The 24,108-nt window shown below is 43.5% G+C and overlaps 1 protein-coding gene across 2 annotated transcripts; it reads left to right on the top strand.

The window, feature by feature from the left end:
* Nucleotides 1-833: 833 nt before the first annotated feature.
* PCTP (phosphatidylcholine transfer protein) lies at nucleotides 834-23,774 on the top strand. Of its 2 annotated transcripts, none has more exons than XM_056549588.1 (6): nucleotides 834-1,137; nucleotides 12,025-12,142; nucleotides 17,072-17,151; nucleotides 18,645-18,816; nucleotides 18,901-18,968; nucleotides 23,196-23,774. In XM_056549588.1, exons 1-6 carry the CDS (start codon nucleotides 1,009-1,011, stop codon nucleotides 23,268-23,270), a joined length of 642 nt encoding a protein of 213 aa, XP_056405563.1. In that variant the 5' UTR covers nucleotides 834-1,008; the 3' UTR covers nucleotides 23,271-23,774. The 2 variants fall into 2 exon arrangements, with proteins under 2 accessions (XP_056405563.1, XP_056405566.1); XM_056549591.1 differs by lacking the exon at nucleotides 834-1,137 and adding an exon at nucleotides 2,839-3,021.
* Nucleotides 23,775-24,108: the final 334 nt, after the last annotated feature.

Raw genomic sequence — 24,108 nt, forward strand, 5'->3', positions numbered from 1 at the left:
GGGGGGTGACATGGCACAGGGGGTGATTGGGGGGTATAATAGCACAAGGGGTGATGAAGGGGGGTTGACATGGCACAGGGGGGGTGATGGGGGGTTATAATAGCACGGGGGGCGATGAAGGGGGAGTTGACATGGCACAGGTGGTGATGGGGGATATAATAGCACAGGGGGCGATGAAGGGGGAGTTGACATGGCACAGGGGGTGATGGGGGGTATAATAGCACAGGGGGGTGATGAAGGGGGAGTTGACATAGCACAGGGGGTGATAGGGGGAATAATAGCACAGGGGGCGATGAAGGGGGAGTTGACATGGCACAGGGGGTGATTGGGGGGCTATAATAGCCTGGGGGGCGATGAAGGGGGGGTGACATGGCAGAAGGGTGTGATGGGGGGGTTATAATAGCACAGCAGGGTAATGAAGGGGGAGTTGACATGGCACAGGGGGTAATAGGGGGGTATAATAGCACAGGGGGCGATGAAGGGGGGGGTTGACATGGCACAGGGGGGTGGTGGGGGGGCATAATAGCACAGGGGGCGATGAAGGGGGGGTTGACATGGCACAGGGGGTGATGGGGGGGTATAATAGCACAGGGGGCAATGAAGGGGGAGTTGACATGGCACAGGGGGTGATGGGGGGGTTATAATAGCACAGCAGGGTAATGAAGGGGGAGTTGACATGGCACAGGGGGTGATGGGGGGGGGGTATAATAGCACAGGGGGCGATGAGGGGGGGGTTGACATGGCAGAGGGGCAGCAGGACGCTGTATGGACGATGACTATTCACACTGCTGAGCTGACACATTCTTCTCCGCTTCACCTCACTGACATCCGTGCACAACTCCGTGCGTGGCCGGACTCACTCTGCAGAGCAGTAAACACGGAAGTCCGCGCAGTTCACTGATTGGTCCGGGTAAAGTTAACGGGCTACGTGATTGGCTACGGCGCGGCTCGATTGGTGACGTCACGGGAGCCCTGTCAATTCCCGGTCGTACTGCCGGTGCAGGAATCATGGACATCGGGTACCGGGAGGAGCATTTTCAGGAGGCCTGGAGGGAGCTGGATGAGCGGGTACTGCCTGCAGGGTGGGAGCTGTTCACAGAGAGCATGGGCATCCAGATCTACCGCCTCTATGACCAGGTACGTCACCCTGCACATTGTGACGTCATAAATACAGCTCCTCCTTATTCCTGGTTATCTGTGGGATGTTTAGTGCACAAACTAAGCTGGAGGGTTACTGTATAACACTATAGAGTGTATAACATTATTCAACAGTATGGTAACAGTAGTAATGGTAAGTAGTAAAGACATTAACGCCATCCTCACACCGCCCATGTATCGTATTATTCAGGAAAACGTACGCATAAGTCTCCATTTGGCGCTGAGTTTCGCCTTATGGAATAGCGTAGAGGGTTGCACTTTACTATATATCAGTGTGGCCCTCTAGATGTTGCAAGACTACAACTCCCAGCATGCGTTGTCCGGTAATGCTGGAAGTTGTAGTTTTGCAGCATCTGCGGGGCTGCATTTTAGAGTCCATGGATATATATCTTTATATAGTCAAAATCGTATACTGCACCATAAACATTTTTTGTTTGTTTGTAAAACGCTGTGACATCATTCATAGCTACTAGAGCATGTAAAGTGCGATGCAGTGTGAAGAAAGTCCGATAGGATCTATAATGAAATCTAATAAATAAAAAAATAATAATAATAATTACGCAACCTATTAGGTTTTCACATCCTGGAAAAATGGCATTCACCATGTGGTGAAAATAGCATTAGAATTTTATTCTGGTTGTCAGTCATACCAAATTTATCCATAGGTTTTTTTTCAAGTTTTAGTAGTTTGGCACAATTTTATAAAATTTCGGTAAAAAAAGAGAAAACACTTTTTTTTTTTTCACAATAACTTAGAGCTTTTACTGGTGTCATTTTCAGGTGCATACAAAATATATATATTTTTTTTTATATGGGAGGCAGTTATGCAAAATTGTGCAATTTTTGCTCTAAATACTATATAATTTACCCTATACTCTATAATATATATATATATATATATATATATATATATATATATATATATATATATATATATATTTATATATAGCACAAACAAGGATAAGTTAGCCAGCACATACTGATACTGAAACTACTGCATGGACCTGGCATACAGGTGCACGCTGCTAGGCTGAATATACATAAACAGGAGAATACAGCAGCACACTGCTAGTACAAATATACAGATAAAACATGAAATACTATATTGCTACACTGCAAAAAATGAAAAATGAGGTACTTAGCTCACGATTTGGCGGCCAAATAGTTTGGACCATCCCACCACGGTAAGGTGACCTCATTGGGACGGACCCTACACTGTGAATATGCCTCTGTGCAATCAGTTAGCAAGCTTGCAAGGTCTGCAACATCTAACACCTTATACAACACCTAACAGAGGTGGGTGGGGTGCAAGAGCCAACATGGAGGTAGCCACCCCCCCATATGTATAACACAAACAAGGATAAGTTGGCCAGCACATACTGATACTGAAACTACTGCATGGACCTGGCATACAGGTGCACGCTGTTAGGCTGAATATATATAAACAGGAGAATACAGCAGCACACTGCTAGTACAAATATACAGATAAAACATGAAATACTATATTGCTACAGTGCAAAAAATGAGGTACTTAGCATATATATATATATATATATATATATATATATATATCATTTGATATGCCCTATCTATAATCTATACAGCCTCTGTTATGTATACACTTTTTTTCTTCCTTTTTTGTACTGGATCCCCCGACAGACCCCACTCAAGTCAATGGGATCAGTCTGGTACCGGTGGACTCAGTTGTGCTCCAATCCATTTGGGGGGCATTCAACGCAAAAATAGAGCCAAACAGACCCAGAACAGGACAGGGCACAAGGGCAATGTGAACTATGGCCGTATCTATGGCAGGCCTGGGGTCAAGTCTACACCCAGAGATCTCGTCGCCATGCTGAAGATCAGGTAGGAGACCCCTTTGTTACATGCGAAGGGTCATGTTTTGACCGCGGCAAGTAATGGCTAAAATTTTACCTCCTAAAACTATGCCCTGTATGTGAAAGCAGTTTAGTGTGTACTGCAGCCATACCTTTGTCTGCTCTGTACTTTTATCATCCTAAAGTATGTTTTTGTCTGGAATAGGCGTGACCAGGAGTCCGCAATGCTCTTATACTGCCACACCTCTTTCTTTTATGCAGTCGCTGGGACCGCCGTGTGATTGACACACAGGTCCTCAGCGCAAGTGCTGTCTATCTCTCCTATGCTGCGCGGCAAGATCTCTTAGTGAGCGCTCACTCCCTCTTCTCCCTCACACAGCCTTCTGAGCCGGGAGGCATCAGGAGCGAGCACTCGCTGAGACATCCTGCCGGGCACCATAGGAGAGACAGAGCATGCGATGAGGACCTGTGTGTCAATCTCACAACGGTCCCAGCACTGGTCACACCTATCCAACTGCTGCTTACTTTTTTTTTTTTTTTTAGCATGATAAAAAGGCACAGATAAAGCAGCCAAAGGTATGGCTGCATTACACTACTAAGCTGCTTTCACATACAGGGCATAGTTTAAAGGGGTACAAAATGTTTTCAAATCAACTGGTGCCAGAAAGTTATACCGATTTGTAAATGACTTTTTTTTATACAAATCTTAATTCTTCCAGTACTTATCAGCTGCTGTATGTTCCAGAGGAAGTTGTGTAGTTCTTTCCAGTCTGACCACAGTGCTCTCTGCTGACACCTCTGTTCATGTCAGGAACTGTCCAGAGCAGGAGAGGTTTGCTATGGGGATATGCTTCCACTCTGGACAGTTCCTTACAGAAAGAGGTGTCAGCAGAGAGCACTGTGGTCAGACAGGAAACGTCTACACAACTTCCTCTAGAACATACAGCAGCTGATAAGTACTTAAAGGATTAAGATTTTTATATAGAATTAATTTACAGACCTGTATAACTTTCTGGCACCAGTTGATTTGAAAAAATCAGTTTTCCACTGGAGTACCACATTTAGCCTCGTTCACAGGGTGGAATTGCATAGCGAAAAAATGTCAATTCGCTCGGAAATGCATTGCTGTCTATGGAGACAACACATTTTCAAGCGACACTAGTGCCAGCATGCTCGGTCGGTACCCCCTGTTTGTGGGATGTCCTCCCTGAAATTTTCCGGACGTTCCATCCGCCGCCAACGCTGATGACTTATCAGACAGCGCTAGGACCGCTCCAAAATGCACATAGAAACATAGAATGTGTCGGCAGATAAGAACCATTTGGCCCATCTAGTCTGCCCAATAATCTGAATACTATGAATAGTCCCTGGCCCTATCTTATATGAAGGATAGCCTTATGCTTATCCCATGCATGTTTAAACTCCTTCACTGTATTTGCAGCGACCACTTCTGCAGGAAGGCTATTCCATGCATCCACTACTCTCTCAGTAAAGTAATACTTCCTGATATTACTTTTAAACCTTTGCCCCTCTAATTTAAAACTATGTCCTCTTGTGGTAGTTTTTCTTCTTTTAAATCTCCTCTCCTCCTTTACCATGTTGATTCCCTTTATGTATTTAAAAGTCTCTATCATTTCCCCTCTGTCTCTTCTTCCAAGCTATACATGTTAAGGTCCTTTAACCTTTCCTGGTAAGTTTTATCCTGCAATCCATGTACTAGTTTAGTAGCTCTTCTTGGAACTCTCTCTAGTGTATCTATATCCTTCTGGAGATACGGCCTCCAGTACTGCGCACAATACTCCAAGTGAGGTCTCACCAGTGTTCTGTACAACGGCATGAGCACTTCTCTCTACTGCTTATACCTCTCCCTATACACCCAAGCATTCTGCTAGCGTTTCCTGCTGCTCTATTACATAGTCTTCCTACCTTTAAGTCTTCTGAAATAATTACTCCTAAATCCCTCTCCTCAGATACTGAGGTCAGGACTGTGTCAAATATTCTATATTCTGCCCGAGGGTTTTTACGCCCCAGGTGCATTATCTTGCACTTATCCACATTAAATTTCAGTTGCCAGAGTTCTGACCATTCTTCTAGTTTGCCTAAATCCTTTTCCATTTGGCGGATCCCTCCAGGAACATCAACCCTGTTACATATCTTTGTGTCATCAGCAAAAAGACATACCTTACCATCGAGACCTTCTGTAATATCGCTAATGACGATATTAAACAATATTGGTCCCAGTACAGATCCCTGAGGTCCCCACTGGTGACAAGACCTTGCTCTGAATATTCTCCATTGACTATAACCCTCTGTTGTCTGTTACTCAGCCACTGCCTAATCCACTCAACAATATTGGAGTCCAAGCTCAATGACTGTAGTTTATTCATAAGTCTTCTATGTGGGACAGTGTCAAAAGCCTTACTAAAATCTAGATAGGTGATGTCTACTCCCCCTCCGCCTTCTATTATTTTAGTCACCCAGTCAAAAAACTCAATAAGATTTGTTTGACATGATCTCCCTGAAGTAAACCCATGTTGTTTTTGATCTTGCAATCCATGGGATTTTAGATGTTCCACAATCCTATAATTTAGTAGGGTTTCCATTAATTTCCCCACTATTGATGTCAGACTTACTGGCCTATAGTTGCTTGATTCCTCCTTACTACCTTTCTTGTGAATGGGCACAACATTTGCTAATTTCCAATCTTCCGGGACGGCTCCTGTTACCATTGATTGGTTAAATACATCTGTTAACGGTTTTGCTAGCTCACCACTAAACTCTTTTAATAATTTTGGGTGTATCCCATCAGGCCCCTGTGATTTATTTGTCCTCACTTTAGAAAGCAAACGTAGAACCTCTTCCTCTGTAAAGACACATGCATCAAACGATTCTTTTGTTTTCCTCTCTAACGGAGGTCCTTTTCCTTCTTTTTCTTCTGAAAAACTGAACAGAAGTATTCATTAAGGCAGTCGGCTAGCCCCTTGTTCTCTTCTACATACCTTCCTTCCTTTGTTTTTTATTTATTTATTCCTTGTTTTGATTTCCTTTTTTCATTTATATATCTGAAGAATGTCTTATCCCCTTTTTTCACAGTCTGAGCTAGTTTTTCTTCTGCCTGTGCTTTAGAAGTTCTTATAACTTGCTTGGCCTCTTTCTGCCTAGTCTTGTAGATTTCCCTATCTTCATTGCTCTGGGTTGTTTTATAATTACTAAATGCAAGTTTTTTTGTTTTTAATGATTTTGCCACTTCTGCTGAGTACCACAGTGGTCTCTTCCTTTTTTCTGCTTTTACTGACAAGTCTAATGCAATTTTCTGTTGCCTTCAATAAAGCGTCTTTTAAGTAGTCCCATTTCTCCTGAACTCCATGTAATTTGTTCCAGTCTGATAGGGACTCACTTATGACTAATCTCATGTTTGAAAAGTCTGTTTTTCTAAAATCTAAAACTTTTGTTTTTGTGTGGTGTTATTCCTTCACTGTTCTTATATTAAACCACACTGATTGGTGATCACTAGATCCCAAGCTTTCGCCTACAATAACATCATATACCAAATCCCCATTTGTGAATACCAAATCCAAAATGGCCTCCCTCCGGGTTGGCTCCTAGAACATAGAAGGCAGTGCCTTTCTGAGCGGATGCCTACAAAGTACCAATAAAAAAAAACGTAGGGGTCAGGACAGAGATAGGCAAGATAGGGAGGGCTCAAAGAGTCATTTTGGGCTGTTCGATAGAGAGGGGTTAAAGGGGTACTCTGGTGGAAAACTTTTTTTTACTTTTATACTACAGAGGAAATGCTTTTCTTTTTGGATTTCTCTTCTGTCACGACCACAGTGCTCTCTGCAGTCCATTTTAGGAACTGTCCAGAGCAGGAGAAAATCCCCATAGCAAACATATGTTGCTCTGGACAGTTCCTAAAATGGACCGCAGAGGTCAGCAGAGAGCACTGTGCTCGTGACAGAAATGAAATCCAATAAGAAAAGCATTTCCTCTGTAGTATACAGCCCCTAAAAAAGTACTGGAAGGATTAAGATTTTTAATAGAAGTAATTTACAAATCTGTTTAACTTTCTGGTACCAGTTGATTTAAAAAAAAAAAAAAGTTTTCCACGGGAGTACACCTTTAACATGTGTAAAATGGTTTTGGGTGGGCAGATAAGTATTGAGGAAGCGTTCAATGTTCTTCACATGTTATCTCTTGCCCTTTTGAACCTCCGGCAGGTGCTTATCCTTTATAAAATGGATTATCTGCCTTTTATAATTCCATAGCTTATTAAAATAAGCAGCTTTCCTGCCGATGATCCGATATACGGTGCAGGTTTCACAGTCAGCTCACCCATAGAATATCCTGTCTAGAAAGGACCCGCTTTCTTACAATCTTGTATCTCTGTGATCTGGGAATGTAGGGTGGACCTCCGTAGCAAGTCCTAGAACAGTGGTCTCCAAACTGTGGACCTCCAGCTGTTGCCAAACTACAACTCCCAGCATGCCCGGACAGCCAGGCACCTGCCATTTGTCGAGCACTACCTTAAAGGGGTTCTCCGGTGCTTACACATCTTATCCCCTATCCAAAGGATAGGGGATAAGATGCCTTATCGCGGGGTTCCCGCCGCTGGGGACCCCCGGGATCTTGCACGCCGCACCCCGTTTGTAATCGATCCCCGGAGTGAACACACGTTCACTCCGGGTCTGATTACGGATGACCACCGGGCCGGCAGTGTGTGACGTCAGGCCTCCGCCCCCGTGTGACGTCACGCTCCGCCCCTCAACGCAAGCCTACGGGAAATTCAAAAAGAAAAGAACTTCCTGTGGAGCATACAGCAGCTGACAAGTACTGGAAGGATTAAGATTTTTAAATAGAAGTAATTTACAAATCTGTCTTTCTGGCACCAGTTGATTTAAAGAATTTTTTTTTCCATCTGAGTACCCCTTTAAAGTTTTTCCTTTTTCTTTTTTTTTGCAGCCCAGGCACAATGGACTTGAGATACTTTTCAGAAGACTTCTCATATAATGTAGCCCAGCCTGGCCGCTTTAAAGGGGTATTCCAGCCCTAAGACATCTTATCAAGCCTGGTCACTTTAAAGGGGTACTCCGGCCCTAAGACATTTTATCCCCTATCCAAAGGATAGGCGATAAGTTGTCTGACCGCAGGGATTCCGCCACTGGGAACCCCCACAATCTTGCATTCAGCACCCACCTCGGGGAGCTGCACGCCACGCTGCCAGCTCAGAATCTGCCGTCACGCCTCCTCCCATAGACTTGCATAGCAGGGGCGGAGCGTGATGTCACACGGGGGCGGAGTTGTGACGTCACGATATTCCGGCCCCGTGGTCGTCACACGACAAATTCTGGGCTGGCAGCGCGGCGTGCAGTTCCCCAAGGTGGGTGCTGAATGCAAGATTGCGTGGGTCCCCAGCGGCGGGACCCCCGCGGTCAGACATCTTATCCCCTATCCTTTGGATGCGGGGGGGGGGGATAAGATGTCTTAGGGCCGGAGTACCCCTTCAAGAGGTGGATTATATGTTGCCAGACAACCCCACAACCCCTTTAACTGAAAGACGTCCATAGATTTTTACCGCAATCATTTAGAATAGATTTAGAATACTGAAGCCCAGCCTCCAAATAAATTGGTACCTTGACGTTTCTCATTGGCAGTGCCAACCATCCTAAAAGCTGTAAGAGAATGATCCGCACAGACTTTATATCAAAGGATGAAGTTCAGGTTAGGGAAGCAGAACCTCTTGACATTTGCTGTGCTGATGTCCTATTTCTTGGGCTGTTCTTTCCTTTGAGGAACAAATATAGAGAATGCAAACATGGAGGTCATCCTGGTTCGTGTGAAAGGGAAATGGGAGGAAAAGTAATGATTCATTAGAAGTTCTCAAAGTTCCCTCCGTGAATGGTCCTGAGATACAGTATACAGTGTCCTGGGCTCATGTATGTACTAAAATATTTTCATGTTTTCGCATATAAATGGCTGAAAAATGGCTGATTTCACATCTTTAACATTAAAGTATCATTATATATATATATATATATATATATATATATATATATATATATATATATATAAATAAACCTACAACTAGCACCCAATAAGAGTCCAGAAATATAAAGTCAAAAAATGAAAATACTTTATTTAGAACAATTCAATATACACAATATGGGACCCACCCAATTAAAACAACCCACCCTTAAAAATGAACCCCACAAAAATAGACAGGGGATAGCTCATCTCTAGACCGTAGCATACATGAAAGAATCACAAAAATATCAAAGTCAAAGAAGGAAATAATGTGGTCATGTGTCATTACCTAAGGTAGTCATACTGGGTCCTGCAAGATCACTATGCCCCCGCCGCCGCCTCAACACGTGTTTCGTATTCTTCCTCAGGACCTCCTGAGGAAGAATACGAAACACGTGTTGAGGCGGCGGCGGGGGCATAGTGATCTTGCAGGACCCAGTATGACTACCTTAGGTAATGACACATGACCACATTATTTCCTTCTTTGACTTTGATATTTTTGTGATTCTTTCATGTATGCTACGGTCTAGAGATGAGCTATCCCCTGTCTATTTTTGTGGGGTTCATTTTTAAGGGTGGGTTGTTTTAATTGGGTGGGTCCCATATTGTGTATATTGAATTGTTCTAAATAAAGTATTTTCATTTTCTGACTTTATATTTCTGGACTCTTATTGGGTGCTAGTTGTAGGTTTATAGTTAGTTCATTCTAGCATTTATGGACTTTAGTCGGTGTATGGCCGGAATTGTAGGTTTGTAATTAAAGTATCATGTATAGTTTTTTATGTATTATGTTTTAACACATACTATGAATAACGAATTACGTTTTTTTTTTTTTTAAATCTTTAAAACAGCTTAATGTGCACACACTGTAATTTAATAGTGTTTGCCGAACATCATATAAAGACCATCATACCCACAATAAAGCATGGTGGTGGCAGCATCGTGCGTTGGGGCTGTTTATCTTCAGCCGGAACCGGGACCTTAGGGTGGAGGGAATTATGAACAGTTCCAAATCTGAGGCAATTTTGGCACAATACCCTTTCAGAAGGACAATGACCTAAAACACATCCAAATCCACAAAAGCGTCACCAAAAGAAAATTAAAGGGGTACTCCGCTGCTCAGTGTTTGGAACAAACTGTTCCGAACGCTGGAGCCGGCGCCAGGAGCTTGTGAGGTCATAACCCTGACCCCTCATACGTCACGCACCGCCCCCTCAATACAAGTCTATGGGCTTGCATTGAGGGGGCGGGGCGTGGCATCATGAGGGGGCAGGACTATGACATAACAAGCTCCCGGCACCGACACCAGCGTTCGCAACAGTTTGTTCCAAACACTGAGCAGCGGAGTACCCCTTTAACATATTAGAATGGCCCAGCAAAAGCCCAGATCTTAAAGGGGTACTCCACTGCCCCAGCATTCGGAACATTTAGTTCCGAACTTTGGCTGCGGGCTGCAGGGGTCGTGATGTCACAGCCACGCTCCCTCAATGCAAATTTATAGGAGGGGGCGCGGCTGTGACATCACGGCCCCCACAGACCGCCCCTAGCATTCGGAACTAAATGTTGGAGTACCCTTTTAATCCTATGAACCATCTGTGGGGTGATCTGAAGAGGACTGTGCACAAGAGATGCCCTCGCAATCTGACCGATTTGGAGCAAGAGTGGGCCAATATTGCCACCTCAAGATGCGTCATGCTAATAGATTCCTACCTAAAAAGACTGATCGCTGTAGGATCGTGTATTAGTATAAGGGTGTGCACCCTTAGGCAACAGGTTAAAATGGGATTTCAGTTTATTTTTCAATTGAATTGTTCACGTTATAGGTCACATTAAAGGTGGAAAAGTTCTGACACTAGCGTTATCTTTAGTCTTTGAATCATAAGTACCTGGCGTCTTAAAAGGGTGTGTAGACTTTTTACATCCACTGTACAATACCATCCCATAACAAGACAGAATCTACAAAAATGTTAGCAACTATAAATGTCTGTACTAGATCTTATTTATGTCAATACATTGGGGGTCTGGAATTCTTGTACTTCTGTAGAAAAACAACATTCAGGTAGAACAGCTGCACCATAAAATACAGGATGAATACGGACTCCTAAAAAAACTTTTTAAAAAATCCATAGTCTTAAGCCAAAACCAAAAAAGGGAAACTGACAGCAGGGCCTACTGCACTGACCTGAATATACAGAAGGAGGGGGGGGGGGGGGGAGTCCTCCAACAGCATAAGATCTACAAACATACAGTACAGAGACAGACCTTAACGCTTTTCGGGTCTTAAAGGGGTACTCTGCTGCTCAGGGTTTAAAAAAAATGCTGGAGCCGGTGTGAGGTGGTTTTTTGGGCCCCCGTGAATCCTTGCGTCCGCTCCTCCCCCAGCTCTCCGAAGATTTCCGAAGCTAGAGCTGGGAAAGGATTCATGGACGCAAGGATTCACGGGGGCGCAAAAAACCACCTCACACTGGCTCCAGCGTTCCAGGTGGTCTTTTGCGCCCTACGTCCTCAGCTCGGGGAGATAAGGGAGGGGGCGTGTACATCTCCCCGTGGAGATCTACGTCCTCAGTTCGGGGAGATAAGAGAGGGGGCGTGTACTTCTCCCCGTGGAGATCTACGTCCTCAGTTCGGGGAGATAAGAGAGGGGGCGTGTACTTCTCCCCGTGGAGATCTGCCTCCAGCCGAGCTCAGGGAGGGGAGATGAGGGAGGGGGCGTGAACCTCCTCCCTCCCCTTGCTCTGCCCTCCCCCAGCTCTAGCTTTGGAAATCTTCGGAGAGCTGGGGGAGGAGCGGACGCATGGATTTACGGGGGCGCAAAAAACCACCTTACACCGGCGACTGGAGCCCATTACGTTATGGCCCCGCCCCCTCATGGCGTCACGCCCCGCCCCTTCAATGTGTCCCTTTAAATGTGTAACGTTTTATCATTAGTTTGATGTTATTCTTTTGCTAGTATTGTTTCCCTTATTTTTTGTTAAACTGCCTTATACTGTTTTGTTGTTACATGTTACAGACCACAGGCCTCTATGAATATAAAATCTATGGCGGCCTGTCTGATTGTCCCGCAGAGCTTTGCGCTGATGTGTACATGGATTTGGATTACAGGAAGAAATGGGACCAGTATGTAAAAGGTGCGTGCAATCCATACACCTGCCTGTCCTATTCACACCATTTTTTAAGTCTAAAGGAAATCTGTCACCAGTGTCACCTGCACTAACCTGTCCATACCAACAGATAGTGCAGGTGACACTGATGACAACGGTATTCACCTTGTCCTGTTCCGTGGCGGGGATCTCTGGTAATCTTGTCCGTTAGCTCCAGCTCTGGGCACCCGGCTTGGGGCATGGGTGGAGCTTAGTGACGTCACCGCTGCTGCAAGACCCAGCAGAGAGCAGCAGCGGCTTTGGGCATGGGCGGAGCTTAGTGACATCACCACTGCTGCTCCCTGCTGGGTCCTGCTGCTAGAGAACAGCAGCGGTGACGTCACTAAGCTCCGCCTGTGCCCGGAGCTGGAGCTAACGGACAGGATTACCGGAGATCCCCGGTATGCGACAAGAACGGGACAAGGTAAGTACCGTTGTCATCATTGTCACCTGCACTATCTGTCAGTACTTTAATTATAAAAAATTATAAACAAATTTTTACATACCCCTCCTTTTCACGACCAACTCCTTTCTCTTTCACTGTTTATGCAATGTACAGGACACTTCCTCTTTCTCTATATCTGTGGTCTCCAAACTGTGGCCCTCCAGCTGTGGCAAAACTTCAACTCGTCGTTGGCTGTCTGGGCATGCTGGGATTTCTAGTTTTGTCACAACTGGAGGTCCACAGTTTGGAGACCACTGATCTATATCATAAAGGCGGTAGATTATACAGCATTTTCATGATGACATGTGCACTTTCAACATGAATTAAAAACCCTCTATTTAAAGGAGAACTCCAGCAAAAATTACAAGATGAGGGATAGGTAGCTGATCTCATTGGATCCGACCGCTGTGACCTCTACACACCCCCCCCCCGCGCGATCTTCGATTGATTTCTCCTTTAAAGGAGTATTCCAGTAAAAAACATTTTTTTTTCATATCAACTGGCTACAGAAAGTTAGACAGGTTTTTAAATTACTTCTATTAAAAAATGTTAATCCTTCCAGTACTTATCTGCTGAAGTCGAGTTGTTCTTTTCTGTCTGACCACAGTGCTCTCTGCTGACACATCTGTCTGTCTCAGGAACTGTCCAGAGCAGGAGAGGTTTGCTATGGGGATTTGCTCCTACTCTGGACACTTCCCGAGACAGGTGTCATCAGAGAGCACTTAGACAGAAAAGAACAACTCAACTTCAGCAGCTGATAAGTACTGGAAGGATTAAGATTTTTTTTATAGAAGTATTTTACAAATCTATTTAACTTTTTGGAGCCAGTTGATATGAAAAAAAAAATGCGTATATTATAAAAATAAGTTTTTTTTTTTCATGTGACAGTTTTTTTTTTTAATGTATTTTTTTTAATAGGAAAAAGGGGCTTTTTTTTTTTAGTTGTTATTAGGGGAAGGGTTTGTTTTATATTAAAATAACAAAACACATTTTTTTATTTAAACTTTCTGACTCCCCACAGGGCTCTGTGTACAGCCTAGTCACTCAGCTTTCCCAGTCTCCTGACATATAGTCTCTACAGGAGACTGGGAAAGCTTGGTGACAGGTATGTGTTATTTTAGTTTGTGGGGGTGGGATGGGGAGATAACCCCTATCCTATGGATAGGCAGGTTATCATGCCGGTTGGTGAGAGTTGGACCGCTGGGACCCCCGTTGATGCAGAGAACAGGGTTATAATTCTCCCTGGAATAAAGGGCCCACAGCGCTATGTGTCCTTCATTGACCCTCACCCACCAGCATGTTACCCCCTAGTTTTTCCTATTGTATCATCATATTCTACTTATCTTTATTCCTTATATGGGTCTTCCTTGAGATGTTATATTCCTTCCTTTCCACATATTGATGAGATTTTCGACTTTTTGAGGTTAAAATTTGGAAAAATCTATAAAAATGAAATGAAAAAGATTGTTTGCAATTTACTGATGCACGTTGCAGACTTTACAATAGAATCCGTAACCGCATTTATGTGTGTCCTTATGCTTTCTGTTTGTATATGCTTTGAAGCCATGACCGAGAAGGAATGCATAACAAACCTGTCACTGCCCCCTAGAGGCTGCTATAAGAATATCATTGTTAAAAGAAAACTGTCATCAGTGTTACCGCCCTAACCTGCTGTTATAGGCAGGTAGTACAGGCGACACTGATGACAACCATACTGACGTGTTCGCGATCCGTGATGTCACCGCTGCTGTTTTCCTAGGATTGCTAGCAGTAATCTATGAGACAACAATGGATCTAAAGACCTAGGAAACACTCTAAGAACAGTATAAAATACTTTTGTATATTATTCCAAATTATTAAACCTATACAAAACAAACAACTAAATCCACAAAATAGTTAAAAGTGCAACACTGATGTTGAATATGTGTTTAACCCCTTAAGGACCAAGCCCATTATGACCTTAAAGGTGTTGTCAGGTGAAAAATAGCTTATCCCCTACCCATAGAGATACATGGAGGGGGGGGGGGGGGGGCCCGGCCGCGTCTTCCTGCAGGGGGCAGACCTCAGCTTCCGGCAAACTGCCTTGGATAGGGGATAAGTGGGCTGTGCAAATAAAAATTTTATTTTTAATTTTCACGGACCACTGTTCAAATAATCTGTCAAGCACCTGTGGGGTGTAAATGCTCACTGTACCCTTTATTACATTCCGTGAGGGGTGTAGTTTCCAAAATGGGGTCACATCTGGAGCTGGCACCATGGGGGCTTTTTAACACACATGGCCTTCAATTCCAGCCAAATTCTCTCTCCAAAAGCCCAATGGCGCTCCTTCTCTTCTGAGCATTGTAGTGCGCCCACAGAGCACTGTACATCCACATATGGGGTATTTCCTTACTCATAATAAATGGGTTTACAAATTTTGAGGGGCTTTTTTCCTATTACCCCCTGTGAAAATGAAAAATTTTGGTTAACACCAACATGTTAGTGAAAAAAATGAAATTTTTCATTTTCACGTCCAACTTTAATGAAAATTCGTCAAACACCTGTGGGGTGTTAAGGCTCACTGTACCCTTTGTTACGTTTCGTGAGGAGTGTAGTTTCCAAAATGGGGTCACATGTGGGTATTTTATTTATTTTTTGCGTTTTTATGCCAAAACCACTGTAACTATCAGCCACCCCTGTGCATATCACAAATTTAGATCTCAAATGTACATGGTGCACTCTCACTCCTGTGCCTTGTTATGCCCCCGCAGAGCACTTTAAGTCCACATATGGGGTATTTCCGTACTCTTGTGAAAACGAAAAGTATGGGGCAACAACAGCATTTTAGTGTAATTTTTTAATTTTTATGGGGGAGGGGGAAGGGGTAACTGTGTAGAGGTATATGTAGTGTTTTACTCTTTTTGTGTAGTGTAGTTTTTAGGGTACAGTCACAAGGGCGGGGGTTTACAGCGAGTTTCCCGCTGGGCGTTTGAGCTGCAGCGGAAAATTTGCTGCAGCTGAAACTTGAAGAGGGAAACTCATTGTAAACCCCCGCCCTTGTGATTGTACCCTGTACATTCATATGGGGGGGTGGGGGGGGCAAACCTCCAGCTGTTGCAACACTACAACTCCCAGCATACGCTGACAGACCGTGCATGCTGGGAGTTGTAGTTGTACAACAGCTGGAGGCATACTGGTTGGGAAACACTGAGTTAGGTAACAGACTAACGCAGTGTTTCTGCACCAGTGTACCTCCAGCTGTTGCAAAACAACAACTCCCAGCTTGTCTGCCAGTGCATGCTGGGAGTTGTAGTTTTGCAACAGCTGGAGGCACAATTACAACTCCCAGCATGACCTTTGTCTGTCTGTGCATTGTGGGAGTTGTAGTTATGCAACAGCTGGAGACACACTTTATCATAGAAAAAATGTGCCTCCAGCTGTTGCATAACTACAACTCTTAGCATGCACAGACTGCCAAAGGGCATGCTGGGAGTTGTAGTTGTGCCTCCAGCTGTTGCAAAACTACAACTCCCAGCATGTCCTTTGGCGGTCCATGCTGGGCATTGTAGTTTAGCAACATAAGGAGGCCCACAGTTTGCAGAAATGGTGACATCAGCTGTCCAAGACAGCTGATATCACCTAGACAGGAGCACTAGAATGGGTATGGGGGGTTATGGGGGTAGGTGTAATGTTTTATAGTACACAGAGCTTACACATGTCTGACCTCCTCACAAATCTCCCTGCACTGAGGAGATCGGAGCTGTGAAGGCAGTTTTTTCAACTGCATATGCTGTGATTGGTCAAACTGTATTGATTGACCAATCACAGTAATCCTATGGGGGTCCCGCGGCCATCTATGACAGCTGATGTCACCTCTCTGTCACAGTATGTTTACATGCTGTGACAGTTTAGCTTCAGGACGAGCTGCCTCCTCCTAATGCGGCAAGTATCTGCTGATTATGACGGGCCGGCTCCCCCTTAGTCGGCAACCAGTTAAATCTGCCAGCAACTTTGTAACCCGAGACTAAAGCGATCAGGGTATGGATTTGCCGGAAAGTCCTATGCAAATCTATGGGACTTCCAGCACTCTCTTTCCTCTTCTGAATGACCTTCTAAGGGTGCATTCACACCACAACTGTGGCACATATACCTTCGGTGACATGTATATGTCGGCAGCCAGTCAAAATGGGATTCCATTGTATACCTCTAAGGACAGGTGTGGGCATAGACATTAATGGCCCAAAGCAGACAGTCCCTACAGCAGGTCATTTTTGTCCCTAGTCACTAGCTGACCACATTCAGGCCATTAAATTCTAGTAGGCCCCTGCCTATCAATGCCATCTCACTTGGACAGGTTGCCAACAAATACTTACCATGAAAGGGACACTCATGGTGTTACCCTGGCTTATGATTACATCAAAGGTCACCTTATAAGTTCATAAGATCACATTTGTTGTCAGTCATACTTCAGAACTATACTATTCTTTTAATAGCTCTACATGAAGACCAAAATGGAGAAGACAAGGTGATATACTGGGAAGTCAAATATCCATTCCCTCTGTCTAACAGAGACGTATCCTTTCATATGTTTGCTATAAAATGCATTAAAGGGAAACTGACAGGCTGTTCACCTGCATTATAGTGTGTGTGAACAGGAGTAAAATTATGTCTTACTTACTAAAATTGGTCCGTGCATTCTGAAGAACGTTCTGGTACCTATTGCTAATTAGGTTTAGTGCGTAATGGAGGCGGGAGCCGGCTTGCCTTTGTCCTGTCTTAAATTTGGTGTCGTTGCTCTCACACTCCCTAATATTGGTCACTGGGATGTCGACATGGCACCTCATGGCAAAAGAACTCTCTAAGAATCGAAAAAATAGAATTGTTGCTCTACATAAAGATGGCCTAGGCTATAAGAAACTTGACAGACCCTGAAACTGAAATGCAGCTCGGTGGGCAAGAGTGTACAGCAGTTTGACAGGACAGGTTCCACTGGAACAGACCTCACCATGATTGGCCAAAATAATTGAATACACGTGCTCAGCGTCATATCCAAAGGTTGTCATGGATAAATAGACGTCTGCTGTCATCATTGCTGCAGAGGTTGAAGGGATGGGGGGTCAGTCTGTTAGTCAGCCCCCAAGTGCATCTTCTAAAGATGAAGAGTAAGAAAGCCTTCAAACAGTTTGCTGAAGACAATCAGACTAAGGACATGGATTACTAGTTCCATGTACTGTGGTCCCATGAGACCAAGATAAACTTATTTGGTTCAGATGGTGTCAGGTGTGTGGGGTGGCAACTAGGTGAGGAGAACAAAGAGAATGGTGTCTTGCCTACAGTCAGGCATGGTGGTGGAGTGTCATGGTCATGGTGAGTCCTGCTGGCACCGAGGAACTACAGATCATTATGGGACCAATGGATGCCAAAATGTACTGTGATATACTGAAACAGAGCATGATCCCCTTCCTTCAGGGACTGGGCCGCAGGGCAGTATTCCAACTTGATAACTTTGGATGTCACTTCACCCTAGACAACCCATTCATATGAGATCCAGTGCCACAGATCATGACAAAAATTGACATTTCTCCTGCAGTGAAAAATAAATGGCCTCTGTTTACTACACACAGTGTGGCTGCGGCTCTTTTTTTTCCTATGGCATCCCTATGGCCTTCTAGTAGATATGGACTTTAAACCAAAACAAATTAATTGGTATAAAAACTGACCTATTATTCCATTTAGAATACTAATGAAAATGCATACAACATCTTAAAGGGGTACTCCGCTGCTCAGCATTTGGAACAAACTGTTCTGAACGCTGGAGCCGGCACCGGGAGCTTGTGACGTCATAACCCCGCCCGCTTGTGATGTCATGCCCCTCCCCCTCAATGCAAGGCTATGGGAGGGGGCGTGACAGTTGTCACGCCCCCTCCCATAGACTTGCATTGAGGGGGCGGGGTTATGGCATCACAAGCTCCCGACTCCAGCGTTTGGAACAGTTTCTTCCTAACGCTGAGCAGCGGAGTACCCCCTTTTAAATATGATTTCCTATTTTCTTAAATTTGACGGAAGTATGTGTATGCTCGAGAGCGAAGAGACTTGAACATCAACGGAAGAAACATCTTTGTCATTTTGGCCAAGAGCGTATCCGTTCCACATTATCCGGAGAAGTCCGGAATTATCAGGGTCAATGGCTACAAGCAGAGCTTGGCGATAGAGAGTGATGGCGGCAATGGCTGTAAAGGTAAGAAGGTTGGTGGACATCGAAGATGTGGGTGCTGGGAAAGTTGACATATCTTGTGAAATGCTCTATTTCTTTACCTTGCAGTCTTCATGTACTACTTTGATAATCCAGGTGGCATGATCCCTTCATGGCTTATAAATTGGGCAGCCAAGGTAATTTCACAGTTATATGTAATTTATTATACATTTTGTACATTTCATACATTTGTGTCATTACATTTTCTTTTGGCCTATACAATGGTCCCTGAAGTTGAAATATTAATCTGTTCCAGGACGACCATTGTATGTTGAGTCCATAACTCTATGGAAACCTGGTAATTGGTTCTGAAGCCTCAAATGTCATCCAAAAATAGGAAAAAGTGAGCACTAAACAAAAATAAGTAGATACCTAATACAGATAAATCAAGTCCTTACATATAATAGTAATAAAGATCTGCTGGGAGCTGTAAATCACTGTGTATGTAGAGGACAGGAGCTTCTTCAGGGTCCTGTACAGAACACACAATGTCCTAAAAAATGTAAAATGAATCCGCCCTCACCTGGTGTCCAAAGGAGCAACTAACCGTGGCCAAGGTAAAGAGAAGTACAGAACATGTAATACCTCCCTGTACTGTAGGGGGCGCTACCAGACACCAGTCAGTGCATACACTTCAGTAATACAGGGGTTTTACCAGTGATATATCCATTCTGATTGGTCAGTTCTTCCAGCCATTGACATGTTTCACAGATCTGGACTTTCCGTAGCATTGGATGTTGAGTATGATTTTAAGTTACTATGGCCCAGAAAATACCATTGTATGTGGCCGCTGAAACCCCAACTGATGACCAGAATAGGGATCCTTTGTCACCCTTACCTCGTGTTAATAAAGCAGCTGTCACGCCCCCTCCCATAGGTTTGCATTGAGGGGGCGGAGAGTGACGTCACACGGGGGCGGGGCCGTGACGTCACTATGCTCCGGCCCCGTGATCGCCAGTAATCAGACCCGGAGCGAACATGCTCCGGGGACTGATTGTAACGGGGTGCTGCGTGCAAGATCACGGGGGTCCCCAGCGGCGGGAACCTTGCGATCAGGCATCTTATCCCCTATCCTTTGGATAGGGGATAAGATGTTTTAACGCCGGAGTACCCCTTTAAAGGGGTACTCCAGTGGAAAAACAAATGTTTTCTAATCAACTGGTGACAGATTTGTAAAATACTATTTAAAAATCTTATCCCTTCCTGTACTTATCTGCTGCTGTATGGTCAAGAGGAAGTCGAGTAGTTCTTTCCACTTTGACCACAGTGCTCTCTGCTCTCACCTCTGTCCATGTCAGGAACTGTCCAAAGCAGGAGAGGTTTGCTATGTGGATTTGCCTTTGCTCTGGACAGTTCCTGACATGGACAGAGGTGTCAGCAGAGAGCACTGTGGTCAGACAGAAAATAAATTCAAAAAGAAAAGAACTTCCTCTGGAGTATACAGCAACTGATAAGTACTGGAAGGGTTAAGGTTTTTGAATAGAAGTGAATTACTTAATTTACTTTCTGGCATCAGTTGATTTGAAAGCATTTGTTTTCCACCAGAGTGCCCCTTTAAACTAGACACTTATTCAGTGTAAGTGCCTGTCTCAAAACGTGTGCTGGCTCCCTCTTTGTATTGTGAGTTTCTACTTAATTCTTAGATCGCCTTCTTGCCCGCCATCATGGGTTTTCTGGTTTTGTTTGTGGACGTCATTCATGCACTTTAAGGGGGTTGTCCAGGGGAAAAGAAATTCCATGGCTGGGGGTGGTGTAAAAATAATAAACAAGCTATACTCACCCTGAGTCCCCACAGCGGCAGCAATGTTCCCAGTCCTCCACTAGTCTCTACTTTTCTTTGTTTCCTGTGCCGATCCCTTAGAATAGAATAAACAGGGCACTCACCACTTCTATAATGCTTCAGTGCAATATTTATTGTAGTATCCTCAATACATCAAGTGCAGTGCAGATAGATGCTTGTGCAGGGGTGTCTCTCTGGGCAACGGTGCCTTTTCGCTCTGAGATTGCACTTCAACTGGCCCACACGTTATCACGTCTAAAGGGGTACTCTGGTGGAAAACTTTTTTTTTTTTTCCATCAACTGGTGCCAGAAAGTTAAACAGATTTGTAAGTTACTTCTATTAAAAAATCTTAATCCCTCCAGTACTTATTAGCTGCTGAATACTACAGAGGAAATTCTTTTCTTTTTGGAACACAGAGCTCTCTGCTGACATCATGACCACAGTGCTCTCTGCTGACATCTCTGTCCATTTTAAGAACTGTCCAGGGTAGGAGAAAATCCCCATAGCAAACATATGCTGCTCTGGACAGTTCCTAAAATGGACAGAGATGTCAGCAGAGAGCACTGTGCTCATGATGTCAGCAGAGAGCTCTGTGTTCCAAAAAGAAAATAGTCTGTAATATTCAGCAGCTAATAAGTACTGGAAGGATTAAGATTTTTTAATAGAAGTAATTTACAAATCTGTTTAACTTTCTGGCACCAGTTGATTAAAAAAATAAAAATAAATGTTCTACCCCTTTAAATGGCACCTGCCTTCTGCAGCCATAGCAACATATAAACAACATCGGACATGTGAGTGATTTAAAAAAATATCTAAAAACATTAGAGAGAAGCATTCAATTCAGTTCTATATAGACAGGTCCATGGCACGGCCATGGGGTCGCCGACCTCATGTGCCTATGCAAATATCTTCCTTGCCATACTGGAGGGCAGTTGTGAGTTTACGACCCAGAATCCATTTGTTGGTAAAATAAAATTGTGTCTCCCATTTGAATTCAATCAATTTATAGAAAACATGATATAGCCCCCTATAGCTATCACATTGCAAAAAAAAAGTGGAAAAAAAAAGAAGTGAATAAAGATCATTTAACCCCTTCCCTAATAAAAGTTTGAATCACCCCCCTTTTCCCATTTAAAAAAAAAAGTGTAAATAAAAATAAACATATGTGGTATCGCCGCATGCAGAAATGTCCGAATTATAAAAATATATCGTTAATTAAACCGTACGGTCAATGGCGTACACGCAAAAAAATTCAAAAGTCCAAAATAGTGTATTTTTGGTCACTTTTTAGAAGATGGTCAGAAGATGACAATTTTAAACGTAATAATTTTCCTGCATGTAATTATGATTTTTTCCAGAAGTCAGACAAAATCAAACCTATATAAGTAGGGGATCATTTTAATCATATGGACCTATAGAATAAAGATAAGGTGTCATTTTTACCGAAAAATGTACTGTGTAGAAACGGAAGCCCCCAAAAGTTACAAAATGGTGTTTTTTCTTCAATTTTGTCGCACAACGATTTTTTTTTCCGTTTCACCGTAGATTTTTGGGGTAAAATGGCTGATCTCATTACAAAGTAGAATTGGTGGCGCAAAAAATAAGCCACATATGGGTTTTCAGGTGCAAATTTGAAAGAGTTATTATTTTTTAAAGGTGATGAGGAAAAAATGAAAATACAAAAAACTGAAAAACCCCGAGTCCTTAAGGGGTTAAGGAAAGGAGAATATTGTACATGCTCTGATCACACGATGCCTGTACTGTAAGGAGAAGGGTGTGGGCTAAGGCTGTAAGGTTCATTGTGGGAAAGGAACTTCTTAAAGGGTGACAGTTTCAGGAATGGTTTTATTCCTGCAGATTGTCACTGTTAGGTTTCTATTACCAGGTAGGAGAACTTCATATGGTCATAAAGAAACCTGAGCTACATGGAGATTGATGAATCATGTATTTTTTTTCTTTTTTTTTCTTTTGCCAATTTATTTTAGAATTCAATATATTTTTGTTTTGGGGCCTTTTTTTTATATAAAAAAATAATTATTAGCTCAAATTAAAGTTAAAGGGAGTTTAACAAATTGCATAACTCATCCGGTTCAGCTGCTTTTAAAGGATAGGGGATAAGATGTTAGATCGTGTTGTAACGGTCATGCCTCCTCAATGCAAGTCTATGGGAGGGGGCGTGACGGCCATCACGCCTCCTCCCATAGACTTTCATTGAGGGGTCGTGGCCGTGACGGCACGAGCGGGCATGGCTGTGACATCACGTGCCTCCTGCGCTGCGCCCGACGCTCACAGCGGCGGGACCCCTGTGATCAGACTTCTTATCTCCTATCCTTTGGATAGGGATAAGATGCCTAGGGGTGGAGTACCCCTTTAATATCCTTGAATTTAGAATGGGATGTCCCAAAAGCACCTCTAGGTGTAATGTTTAGGCATCCAATTATATTTATCTTTATAGCGTATGCATCATTTTGTACAGATTTACCTGCGGAAACACAACCGCACCATTTCTCCCCAATGTGACCGTACCCTATGCTCCCTGCTGCCATGTTCTTCATTCTAATTCTTTCCTTTTATTGCTTACAGAGTGGAGTTCCAAATTTCTTGAAAGATATGCAGAAGGCGTGCAAAGGGTATACAGCAAAAGACTCTTCAAAGTAGATCAATCAAGTGTCTAATATTAGAATAGGAAGTAATGTGATTTCTATACTAATGGTATACTGATCTCTTCTCCATGGTGAGAATCACTGCTATCGGAAAAGAGATGGCAGGGGTTATAGTCCATAGGCTCGATTGCAGCAGTATGAAAGGAGGGTGTATTAATCTTGGTTGATCTGCGATGATTTGAAAGGTAAGAATTAAAAGGGGTTTTCTGGATAATTGTTTCTATACTAAATGGTGCTCCAGGTAGGGTAAAAATTGAGAAAAATGTGTTGGAACAGAGAACAGATACACTATAAATGTCCCCACTTTTGTGATCCCGAGATCAAGGACTCCCCGGCCCCCACATCTACTTCAAGTGTGTCCTAAGCATCTACTGCTCTATTCAGTAAAAATATTTCCCCACATTGCTTCTGATCTTCCCCCAATTAACCTCAGCTTGTTCCCCCTTGTTTTGTCAACTGGTGCCAGAAAGTTAAACAGATTTGTAAATTACTTCTATAAAAAAAAAAATCTTAATCCTTCCAGTACTTATTAGCAGCTGAATACTAGTGGAACACAGTTCTCTCTGCTGACCTCTCTGTCAATTTTAATAACTGTCCAGAGCAGCATATGTTTGCTATGGGGATTTTCTCCTACTCTGGACAGTTCTTAAAATGGACAGAGATGTCTGCAGAGAGCACTGTGCTCGTGATGTCAGCAGAGAGCTCTGTGTTCTAAAAAGAAAAGAATTTCCTCTAGTATTCAGCAGCTAATAAGTACTGGAAGGATTAAGATTTTTTAATAGAAGTAATTTACAAATCTGTTTAACATTCTGGCACCAGTTGATTTTTCCACC

Source organism: Hyla sarda, chromosome 13, assembly GCF_029499605.1.
Source record: "Hyla sarda isolate aHylSar1 chromosome 13, aHylSar1.hap1, whole genome shotgun sequence".
NCBI classification, from domain to species: Eukaryota; Metazoa; Chordata; class Amphibia; order Anura; family Hylidae; genus Hyla; species Hyla sarda.

What these genes read in the sequence shown, in the direction of transcription:
- PCTP (XM_056549588.1), top strand. Translation starts at nt 1,009, where the DNA reads ATGGACATCGGGTACCGGGAGGAGCATTTTCAGGAGGCCTGGAGGGAG. An exon ending in TCTACCGCCTCTATGACCAG is followed by an intron (nt 1,138 to 12,024) that starts GTACGTCACCCT and finishes TACATGTTACAG; the next exon opens with ACCACAGGCCTCTATGAATA. An exon ending in TCCCTCTGTCTAACAGAGAC is followed by an intron (nt 17,152 to 18,644) that starts GTATCCTTTCAT and finishes ATTTGACGGAAG; the next exon opens with TATGTGTATGCTCGAGAGCG.